The following is an 11082-nucleotide window of genomic DNA, read 5'->3' on the forward strand; positions in this document are numbered from 1 at the left end:
AGTAGAAAGAGAGTCTCCCACTCCCGATTACACTAAACTTGCTGTGAAGATTATTTAAAAAAAAAAAAAACTTGCTCATGTTACTCAAGCTCATTTGCCTTCTGCACAACTCCACTCTGCCAGTCATCTCAAGAGAATAAAAAAATCTCAGTTTACAGTCCAACGAAGCAGTTCAGAACATATGACGATGGATGGGAAATATGCCCCATAAACCAGGACTGACATTCTCAAGCCCACATTGTAGCGTGCACATCCAGAAATCAGGAAAGGTGTATAGACAGCAATTCCCAAATGAAAAAGTAGAACATTTCTGCACTCAGTGTTCCTCAAAAAACTGTGGGTCTCACTGTTGGCTTCAGAGGAACTTTTTTCTTACTGTACCAACTAAAAGAAAAAGAAGACAGACCTGATTTATGACCTTAGACTGACTAGTTCAAATTCCTCCATAGTTTACTGACCCTGAAGTTAATAAAAAAAATGTGACTCTTTAGTCTAATAGGTTATTTTCAGCTTTAACTAATCTGAGCTCATGACTGGCTTTGGAACTGCAACAATCATAGAAAAGCTAAGATTGATTATTACCATCCAAAGACAAAGAGTAATTAAGCCTACCGGAAAAAAAAACACTGAACAAAAAAAACTTCTAACAGGTGAGGACAAAAGAAAATTGAAGGAAAATAAACGGCACTGAGGATATTAATAAATCTGTTCTGTATCTGAACGTCTTTACAAATAAGTAACTGAAATGAAACTGAAAGTGCAACCCAAGTAGAGTACAAATACAAGAATGTCTGCATTGAAATTCCATAACTTTTCTTTATTCACTGTGATACATTCAAACAAAAGTGCTCCAGATAACAGCCATAGAGTAAAGGAAATTAAAATAAAAAGGCAGAAAAAGACCATCAGATACATATGGTGATTATTCATATTTCAAAGCATTAATAACTGCTTGTATCTGAGTGCACCAAAAGCCCACATGAGGGTCCATGTTTTTGTATGCTACACCTATAAAAATAATAATCATAGGCAGCTCTAGCAAAAAATGTTTTTCAGAACTAGAGCCAAAGCTATCACAAAGATAAAGCACCATCAGGCATATGTTTACAAATGCCATAGTAATTAGTAGAGTGTAAGAAAGGCTTAGCTGAATTAACATTTTCTTTGTATTTGTATAGCACAGGGAAGCTCTGCTTAGATTCATTCCTTCCCATTTCACACCAGGGACTTGCATTTGCCCCACAACACTAAGCGCCATGGGCAGCTTGGTAAGCTTCAGGAGACAGTGAGAGATGGATGGGTGGAAGAGAAACTGGAACTGGAGCCAGTGTCTATCCTCCTGTTTAAAAAAATAGTATTGGCATGGCAGCATGTACTTAACCATGTTACTGCAATACGGTGGCACAACCCACCTGAGAAACATTGTACAGACCACATTGACTTCCCAGTGCTGTCTGCCAAGCTACAAGTATTTAGCTGCACTGATTTTACCTATAAAAGACAGTTCTTGCTTTGAAGTCCAATTCTGTTACAGTAAAAATGTAAGTCACTGCTATCTGCAAGAGACAGCAGAACATCACTTCATAGCAAACTCAGAATACACCCTATAATGTGGCTCTATTCCAGCTGTAGAATTACCAAACCATGCATTTGCCAAGAATTATTTGTAACTCAACAGTTTGACAGGAGGGCGGGATCCCTGCCGCAAACAACACAAGAAACAGAAGTCAAGATGCCGTACAAATTACACTGTCAAAGGGATATGATAGAGACACGCTTATAACTCTAGGATCCCTCTACCTGGTGTATTTTTAGGTAGAACAGCATGGATCTACAACAAAAAGAGTGAAAACTCAGCAGCACCCTTGTCCTGCTTTCCCTTTTACCTGCTTTGCAGGCAGCAATTCAGATGGCCAGCAAGACCAAAGACAGGCTTCCCCTCTAAAAATCTGAGTTGCTGACGTGAGATTTTCCTTAAAAGATGTAAGTAGGTCATAACAGAAAACAAGCCTCTGTCCCCATATGCTTTCTATGATAGTATATTCATAGGGATCCTGCTAGGTGTAAGACTATGCCCCAGCTGCTGTAAAGATTTAAGCCCATGTATGATTTGTGTTTCCCAGAGCAGGATGCAATGGCACTGCTCCTATGACCAACATCATCTTCACAGTCAAGTCTTTGCAGCATCAAGGTCTGTTTGCTTAAAAAGCATTTTTCTTAACTATGTTACTAATAAAGTCTCAAATCACTCAGGCTGAAAGAAGGTTAGAAGTGTTATGCGGTTATTTACCCTTCACGCTATTTGTGTGGCATTCATCTCCCACAGCGCATGCCTTGCCCTTTTCACACTCCCTTTCTCATGCAGGAACACAAAGCTGTAATGTTTGGGTTGCAAACACCATTAAATGCCCCTCTTCAGCCCCCAACAGCACAGAAATATTTTCTTTTAAAAGTTCAGATCAAAGCATTTCTACTAATCCTAGGATTTATTAAAACAAACATTGTAGGCATGAGATAGTCAACAGCGTCCCTTTTATAAGATTCTTTGGAGACGGTTCTGATTTCGTACTGTTTACTGATCCGCCCCTAATTAATCTTCAGTTGCTCAGCTGCAAATTCAGCAAGTCCACCTGCTCCTTCCCCACCCAGCAGACGTTCCTTTCTCCCCAGTTTCAAGCTGTAATGACAGCACCACACAGCCCCTGTCCTAAGAACCAGGTGGCTTGCTTGAAAAGCTATAGATCACATCCTGATGTTACAAGATCGTATCACACACATTTGCAGCAGAAGTCTTGCCTTTCCTCAGATGAGTAATTAAAACCAGTCATTAAGTGCTTTCAAGGAGTTTCATTGTCTTTATCCTTCCCTGCAGTCAAGGTAGTTGCCTTTGATCCAGTAACAGATCTGTGCGTATTTGAGGGGTGTGATGCGAACAGCTACATTGAAATCCTGAGGGGTGCCATTCATGTCCACCCACTGATGGCCTGAAAATATTCCAATAATTTTACGCTCCCATTTGTGATTCTGCCTCTTCCACATCCTCACGTACACCCCAGATCCACTCGCACCCGGCTGGGCATCGCACTGCTGGTACAACAGGTCATATGTTTCATCTTTGACATCACAGAAACGGTAAACCAGGTTTCCTGGACGATCATTGTCATAGCCAGAGAAGTGAATCCTCCCTCCAGGCAAGTGTCTTGCTGGTGGGCTCACACCTATCTTCATAAACTTTCTTTTATGAGGCTTCTTCAGCTCCAGCAGGGCATAGTCATAATCCATGCCAATGTCATTGGCGTTGCCTTTGATCCATCCTTTGGGGACATGTGTCCGTTTCACTCGGATCCACTGGAATTTCATTTTCTCAGGCATTGCTGAGTTGGTGATATTGGCCCCTTTGCTGCCATCTTTCAGTTTGGGCTTTAGGAACCCCACCCGCAGTTTCTGAGCTCCTTTGACATAACTCTTGCCATCATGGATACAATGAGCGGCAGTAAGAACATGCTTTTCAGCCACCAGCGTCCCCGTGCAACCTGTAGATAGCTTCACTGATGTGGAGAATGGGTAATTCAACAAGAAGTCTTTCCCAAAAATGCTAAACCTGCTGTCATAGCCATAGATCTGCCTCTTAGTTCGAGATTTGCCTTGAGAGCCATCACCGCCGTTGCTCAAAATATATATGCCCACTTCAGTTTCAGTGAGGCTACCATTAGCGTACAAGGTTTCATAGGACAGGTAGTTCTTCACTTCTTCATAAGTTGGCAGCGGAGAACTTTTGTGGCACGCTGGGCCACAGGGAGATACCACTTCCAGTCTGGCTTCAGCATCAAACTGCGGTTTGTCCAAGTTAAGAGTAGACTGTGGCAGGATAACTGGAACTCTGTAAGATGGCCAAGTTGGCTTCCAGTGAGAACTGGAGGGCATCGCATCTTTAGCAGCACACAAAAGGAGGATTAAAGTGGACAAGCCTGCCATTCTGAATGCCGGTCTGTGGAAAGCAAAAGGAAGTCCAGTTACTCACCCAAACATGTTGCAAGATTAATCTACCTTGCTAAGTAATGGCTTTCTAACCAAGTATAATATAATAAGGGTCAAGCAATTTGAATGGAGCCAACTATCATCAAGTACTTAGATTTCTCAGTGATAAACTAATGCCTTAACCGGTATCTTGAAACAACTGTCCCAGGTTAACACTGAATCACAGGGCATTTAACCCTTAGGTGTGCTGAGCCACCAACTCCCAGCTGACTTCAAGTGGGAAGTTATGGTATTTGTCTTCAAACGGCGTAAGGAAAATTCAGACCCTGTGTAAATTCCTGCATTCAGAAACCATAGCTCCTGCAAAGAGTGAATGTAGCTGTCTTCAGCTAGATTACAGTATTCTCTGAAAGCTCCCACCTACTCTCTGACTCCACTGAGAGACATCCTTAAATCACTTCACACTGTTTGCTGTCTTAGCCAGAGACATCAAGCTGATGGCAGGAACAGGCAGGTGGACAAAGAAGGTAACCTGAACAGGAGCTGGGTTGCAGAACATGACCACATGGGAGACTCGCTTCCCCTTGCAACTCATACCAGAGGAAGGTTTCTGCTTCACGTAGCATTTGCTTTCCCCTAGGCTTACATGAGAAAGGGCGATAAGATTATACGAGGGCAGCTAATCAAGTAAGTTTACAATTCTTGAGGGAATTTTCAGTTAACATCCTGGCTTATTCCTTTATAAACTCAATTAATTAGAAATGCAAACCAACCCCCTCTGAGCTCAGGGAGGCAAATGAGACTGTAAATGTGTTTGTGAACCACAGGCAGAGAGCCTCAGACTGCAGAGAACAGCGTGCTCTAGTACTGTGTCAAGAAAATGTGTAACTTCAGTTTATTTGAAAATTAGCCATACAGCTGAATCGCTGCAGGAGGCATTGCGCCCTGCGCAGGAAGGCAGGCAGGATCTCCCTCATACAAAGATTATTCAAACAAAACTTCACAATTATGTTGAGCTTACACATATTTAAAACCCTGCTGAGCTTACACTGATCACAACTGCAGGATCATTCCTGAAATACCTCAAATGAATTAACCAAAGCAAATCATTCAGATCACCACAGCTATCTAAGAATAAAAAAGAAAAATCCTTCTCTCTAACGCTTTTTGTAGGAATACTCCATCCCTAAGCTGCACCAAAAAAGACTTGAGAAGCTACAGACTGCTGAAGTCCAAAGGTGTCCAACTCAAATATTGGGCCTGGATTCTTCCATTGTTGGTAGCATCCTCTCTGGGAATGGAGGCTGTAATTAAAACACACAATGTTCAAAATATCAATTGACTCATGCAGGCTATCAAAAAATTTCCATTCCAAAAAGCCAGATGTAGATGAACAGAGCTGATGGTACTGATGCCACAGAGGCAGGTACTGACTCTTCCAGAAATGACCAGACATTCTCTTGGTAATTTTTTCATTAACAAACAGGACATCTTTAAAGGGACATATTTTTTTCCAGAAGGGTTAAGCTCTATAGAATGTGTTGCTTTATACCTAGCGGGCAAGTCATGCTGGAAAATACAGGCCATTTTAAACATGAATCAGAATTGCATAATTTTTTAATGTCCCAAAATTGGAAAATACTTGCTTATGTATTCAAGGAAAACCATCAGCTCCTCTGGCTCCTTCCACAGCAGAGATTAATATTGGATGTGGCTGGGTTTTGCAAGCTATGAAAAGAGACAGTCTCACATTGGAATAAGGATGGGCCAGGGAAAACTTGCTGTATATCAAATATGCTCGTTGTATAACAGTGATTAGGAAAAGATAAAAAGAAGGTAACAGGGACAAACGATACCACTCCATCACCACAAAGACAATACACGCTAGCATAAGTCAACTGTTAACTGTCCTACTTGTGACAGTGAGGACTGTACACAGAAATGTTTACTGGTCTTCCAGTTAGAAGCTGAGAACAGACTAAAACACAGTTATGCTGCACCATCAGGTAGCAGATCCCATCATTAACAGCATGTATTTATAAGCAGTCTGCTCTCATCTGCTTCACACCAAAGTTATTCCTACAAATTACATTTGAAGCTTTCTTGATAGATGGAATCTCTTGTCTAAATTGCACCACTCACGCCACTTCTTGGATCTAAAAATCATTCATGCTAACTGAACCAATGCTGGCCTTTGGCTGGTTTATTTAGCTGGCAGGGGAAAATTAGAAGTGTCTTGTCAGTTATTTGCACAAGCAGCAAGATTCCCTCGTGCCCATCAGCACAGCGACCGGATGAAGGGACTGTACCCAACAACTTCTCTGCTTCCTCGGAGAGCATCACCCGGGCTGAGAAGAGAAATTACCTCTCCCTGCAACCTGCCCTCCCTTATCTCCCTACCATCACTGCTACAGCAACGCCAACACGGGAAAAGCAGTTTTAGACAGCAGAGGGCAGCCGCCCTATGAAGAGAGCAAGACAGGAGCTGGGACTCAAGTTGGTCCCCCAAAAAAGGCTTCAGAAGATGGTATCTGTGTCTGTGCCGTGCCCTGTAAAGCGGTACTTACTCCACTTTACGTCTCTGAGCAAGCCTCCCCACACCCCTCCCCTGCTGCTTCTGTGCTATGATCATATTGCAGAGATATGGGATGAAAAAAGCCTTTTTATCAATTACAGAACTTTTCTATTATTTATTAAATGCTATTAAAACCTAACAATAAAATAAAGTTGTGAGTTTATACCTGACCATAGAGGCTAAACAGTGCTCCCGAATCAAAGCATTTACTGAAGTCTTTGTAATTATGTCTTATCTGGAGACATAACTGGTACTAAATCAGCTCTGGGCGGCAATAAATAGAAAAAAATATGTCTTATTTATAACCAGATGCCAAATTAGTGCATAGTACCTCTTCCGTGTAGATCCTTCCTCCTTAAAAAATAAATGGTTATGCAGAAAGATGAAGGAATTTTAGAAGTAGTCTAAATTTAAAGAGACCTACCAGTTAGCCTCTTCTTTCCTTTTCCTTTCTCTTTTCCTTTTTGTTTAAAACAAAAACAAGAAGCTGCAAAAAACAGGGTTAACACTCTCTATGTTCAGCTACTCACTCACAGGTGACCCTGAAAGATGTTCTCAAACCGAACAAACAGGTAAGAAGCGAGTACTTCCCTGAACAGCTACCACAAAACGATACTGAATGAATTACGACGTGTTGCTCTACTGTAGTACTGCTCTTCTGTTTCTATTTAAACTGTGTCATAAACTCAATCCACCCTTTGACTCAGTACAAAGCCCTGCTCTGATATCCAGCCTAGGAACCCCCTAGAAAGCGGTTTGTACATAATCACACTTGCTAATGGCATTAAAATTGTTTAGAGAATGGAAACAGTGACAGCTACCCCGGGGCTCCCCACGCCGCTAAAACACTTTACAGACACATTTTCCTGCCTGCTATGGGCATTCACGCCTCGAGATAGATGTTGGTGAAAGAGAAGTGCCTTGTTCAGGACAGACATGAATCATTTTCTAATAAGCAAGTAATTTTTCTGGAAGAGCTCACTACTTCAGGGGTGGTTCTTGTAATAGATGGTTAAATAACAATAAATCTTGAAACATCCACTATGAAAGCCCATGAACTGAACAGTCTCCATTACATTTTGAAATGAAGAAAGTTTTTCCACAGTGCTGGAAGCCAGAATGATTAACACGGCAAAAAAAATGAAGACAGACAGTAAGAGAGAAAAACCTGCCTCAAACCAAATTATAAAGGTGAACTAAATCACTGCCACGCCAAAATACCTCTGCTGCTTTTCTTAGTCACAGAACTTGTTAAAACACAGCAAAAATAATTGAGTCGCACTTTAAGAATTACAGAAGCCTTACTGCCATTAAAATCTAACATCTCTATTAGCCTGCCTGCGATGCTGAAGGTAGTGCGAGAGTTGCAGTGCCCTACCCACTAGACTGAGGGCTGCAAGAGATGTCTTGGAAAACCTGAAACGAACTTTGATACTGGCAGGCCAAGGGTGTCTGTTAACATACACAGTGGGCACAGCAGGTATTTTGACGCGTCTGTCAGTGACACATGCACACACAGAGGAAAGGGATCCTATTATCCGTTTGCCACTTAGTCCAATTACTACAGAATATTTTCACTGCCTCCCTTCGCCCCCCTTTCTTTCCTCTTCCTCTCTCCCTGGCATGTAAAGCAGCTTCGGTTTCACTGTACGAGAGCAAACTGCGTTACAGGCGGACAGTGGCGGTCAACTTGAATAAAACAGTAAGCCGTGAGCAAGGACATGCATCCCCAGGGCTATCAAACCAGCCCAGCCACGGGGCAGCCGCGCAAGCGGGGTCTCCGGCGGGACCTTACCGACCCCTCGCACCGGGCAGGAGGCGAACGACCGCCGCAGGCTCCAGCAACCGCTTCGCTGAAGAGACCGTGTCATGCATTTCTTAATAAAAAAAAAAAAAAAAAACAAAACCCAAACACCCCAAAAATGCGGTGTTCTCAGTCACGGCGATGAACCAAAGTCTAGCACCGCAGCGGCTCAACCGGAGAGCTACTTCTGACGCCTCCCAAGTGTTCCTTCCACGCGGCAAAGGCGAATTTTTATCAGCTGCTTCCTCGCCAGACGCCCCTTCCAAGTCAGTCACGGACACCAGCGAGCAGCGGCGCTGGCCGCCCCGGCGCCGGGGACCCGAGGCGGGGAGAAGCCGCGTTATCCCTTTTGTTCGCCCGCCGCCGGAGAGGCGGCGCCGGGTGCGCTCCCGTTGATGCGAGCGGGGTTAAAAATTAAGCTCCGCGGGGAGGGCTCGCCCCGAGCCGGGACGGCGGCTCCCGGCAGCCCGGCCGGCGGCAGCGCCCGGCGGCGACGGCCGGTGCCCCGCAGCGCCGGGCTCCCCTCGGCTCCGCGCCCGCCGGGCAGGTGAGGCGGCTGGCCCCGGGGGCACCGAGGGGCGAGAACGGCCCCTCGCCATCCTCCCCGCCGCCCCTTTGTCCCCCGCGGTGACCCGCACCTCCGCGGCACCCTCCCGGCCGGCGGGACCCGCTACCTACCAGCTTCCCGCCGCGGCGGCGGCGGCGGCGGCGTCTCCGGGAGCCGCTCAGGCAGGTGGCGGGGCCGGTCCCATCCCTCCCGCCGCCTCCGCGGGGCTGGGGGGCGCCTCCCGCCCCGTCCCGTCCCCTCCCGCCGGGCGCCTTCCCTCAGAGGCGCGCTCCGAGCGGGGCGGAGCGGCGCGGGGCGGAGCGGCGCCTCCCGCAGGTGGCTCCCGCCGCCGCCGCCGAGTCCCGCTCCTGCTCTCCTGCTCTCCTGCTCTCCTGCTCCCCTCCCCTCCGCTCCGCTCCGCAGCGCTCCCGGCGGCGCCGGCGCCCTCTGCCCGTCCCACCGCCCCTCCGCGGGGGGCAGCGCCGGGCGAGGCCGGGGCCGAGGCCGTCCCTCCGCGCGGGCCTACCGCCGCCCCGGTGCACCCCGTGGGGCGTCACCCCCTTTTTTTCCTCTTTTACTGCTGTTTTCATTTATTTCCTGAGGAAAACCGTATTTTTTTTTTATTCGTCTTTGTTTTTATTCGCGGTGTCCCGGCACTGCGGGCAGCTCAGGGGTCGCCGTCCGCTTACCCCAGGGATGGCCGGGCCACCCCGGGGCTGGGGTGGGAGGTTTCGGGGGGGCAGTGGTGGCACCTGGGCGGCCCCCAGGGCGCCAGACCCCCTCTGTCCCCGACATCTGCGTCCCCAGTGTGGCAGGTCCCTTCTCGGAGGGTCCCCGGCCGTGGGGCGAGCCCCCGGGGTCCCTCCTGCCATCGCAGGGCGTAAGCTCCGGGAGCTCTGCGGTCTGTCACCTATGTTGCCTCGTCAGGCAGATATTTGAATTTAATTGGCGGACACATTCTTTGCATGGGCTTTAATTACTCATCCTTCTTGAATCCTTATAATGATATCTGGCAAGAAAAGAGGGAACCGGAGCCAAGAAGGCAAAAATCCTGCAACGTGTTTTAGCTCCGCGAGAAAAATCCACAAAAGGTTGTGCCAAAACTCCCGGCTGATCACCATTACCCCAGAAAGAAAATACAAATTTCACAGGGATCAATTTATTTCCTGCCTTCTACTGACCACTTCACCCCGCTGCCATCCTTACAAAGGACCAGGAGAGCTTGAAGCACAGCAAAAGCTCTGCCTCACACATGGACCCTACGTGAGGAGCTGAGATGTTACGGGATCTTGCATTCTTAGACGTGATTTGTCTAATTTGCATTTACTGGGGCCTAGCACCAACCCCATTTGGGTCTGTGGAAAGGTTTTAACGGATGGTTGGAAAAAGCAAGCGCTACAAAAATCGTAACTACTCAGACAAGTCTTTCTCAATATGAAGGGAGAGGTCCCCAGAGGTAGAGGGCAAACACCTCTAGCAGAAACACAGGTAGAGAATACAACTGGTGTCAGGGGGAAGCAAGGGCTGGTGACACCAGTTCAGCTGCTCTTGGGCCACCAGGACATGATCACGCAACAGCGAAGAAGATACCTGGAGTGTCGCTGGGCAGCTAACGAGTAAGACTCCATCAGCAGTACCATACTAATCACAGATCCCTTCCTTACCTCGACTCTGTGCCTACTCGCCTCCCGATTACATACGCAGTCCCACTGCTCCGCTGTTTTGCGTGGATGGAGGAGGTGGACCATGTCTTGGAGGGGGTGAAAGCGCTGGGAGGTTTGGTTACATAGTGGGAGTCAGGGCTGCAGCAGTGGCCCAGGTGGGCTCCTGCTTTCCATGGGCACACAGCCTCTTCTGTCACAAGTGCCACGTGTGCTCCAGGGCCTTCCCAGCTTTCCTCTCACAGGTCTTCCTGACTGTAGTAGGTCACCACGCCAAATGAGGCCTCTTGATCACTTCTACTCTTCTGACTAAGTACAGATTGCCCAGCAGTCACTTCTAGATGACTGCAAACCCTCCACTGAACAACTCTCTGTATGTCCCTTTCCTGCTTTGTCTCAAATGTATCAGCCTTCCTGTATCACGCTGCTGTTTTCAAGAGTCTCAGTGGGAAGAAGGAATAAATATTAGTGTAATTGTTTCCTCCTTTGTATGTTTCCCCAATTTTTTATTTACAGT

General features: G+C 46.8%; 1 protein-coding gene across 3 annotated transcripts; it reads right to left on the bottom strand.

The window, feature by feature from the left end:
* Window positions 1-796: 796 nt before the first annotated feature.
* Window positions 797-9286, bottom strand: PRSS23 (serine protease 23). Of its 3 annotated transcripts, XM_030043027.2 has the most exons (3): window positions 9036-9286; window positions 4399-4619; window positions 797-3988 (listed from the first exon to the last, which is right to left on the bottom strand). In XM_030043027.2, exon 3 carries the CDS (start codon window positions 3973-3975, stop codon window positions 2857-2859), a length of 1119 nt encoding a protein of 372 aa, XP_029898887.1. In that variant the 5' UTR covers window positions 3976-3988; window positions 4399-4619; window positions 9036-9286; the 3' UTR covers window positions 797-2856. The 3 variants fall into 3 exon arrangements, with proteins under 3 accessions (XP_029898887.1, XP_029898886.1, XP_029898888.1); XM_030043026.1 differs by lacking the exon at window positions 4399-4619 and having other exon boundaries at window positions 9036-9285; XM_030043028.2 differs by lacking the exons at window positions 4399-4619; window positions 9036-9286 and adding an exon at window positions 8469-8683.
* Between the last annotated feature and the right edge of the window lie 1796 nt (window positions 9287-11082).

Source organism: Aquila chrysaetos, chromosome 19 (genome assembly GCF_900496995.4).
Source record: "Aquila chrysaetos chrysaetos chromosome 19, bAquChr1.4, whole genome shotgun sequence".
Lineage (NCBI taxonomy): Eukaryota > Metazoa > Chordata > Aves > Accipitriformes > Accipitridae > Aquila > Aquila chrysaetos.

Excerpts from the sequence above, each read along its gene's own strand:
- PRSS23 (XM_030043027.2), bottom strand. The coding sequence starts at position 3,975 with ATGGCAGGCTTGTCCACTTTAATCCTCCTTTTGTGTGCTGCTAAAGAT.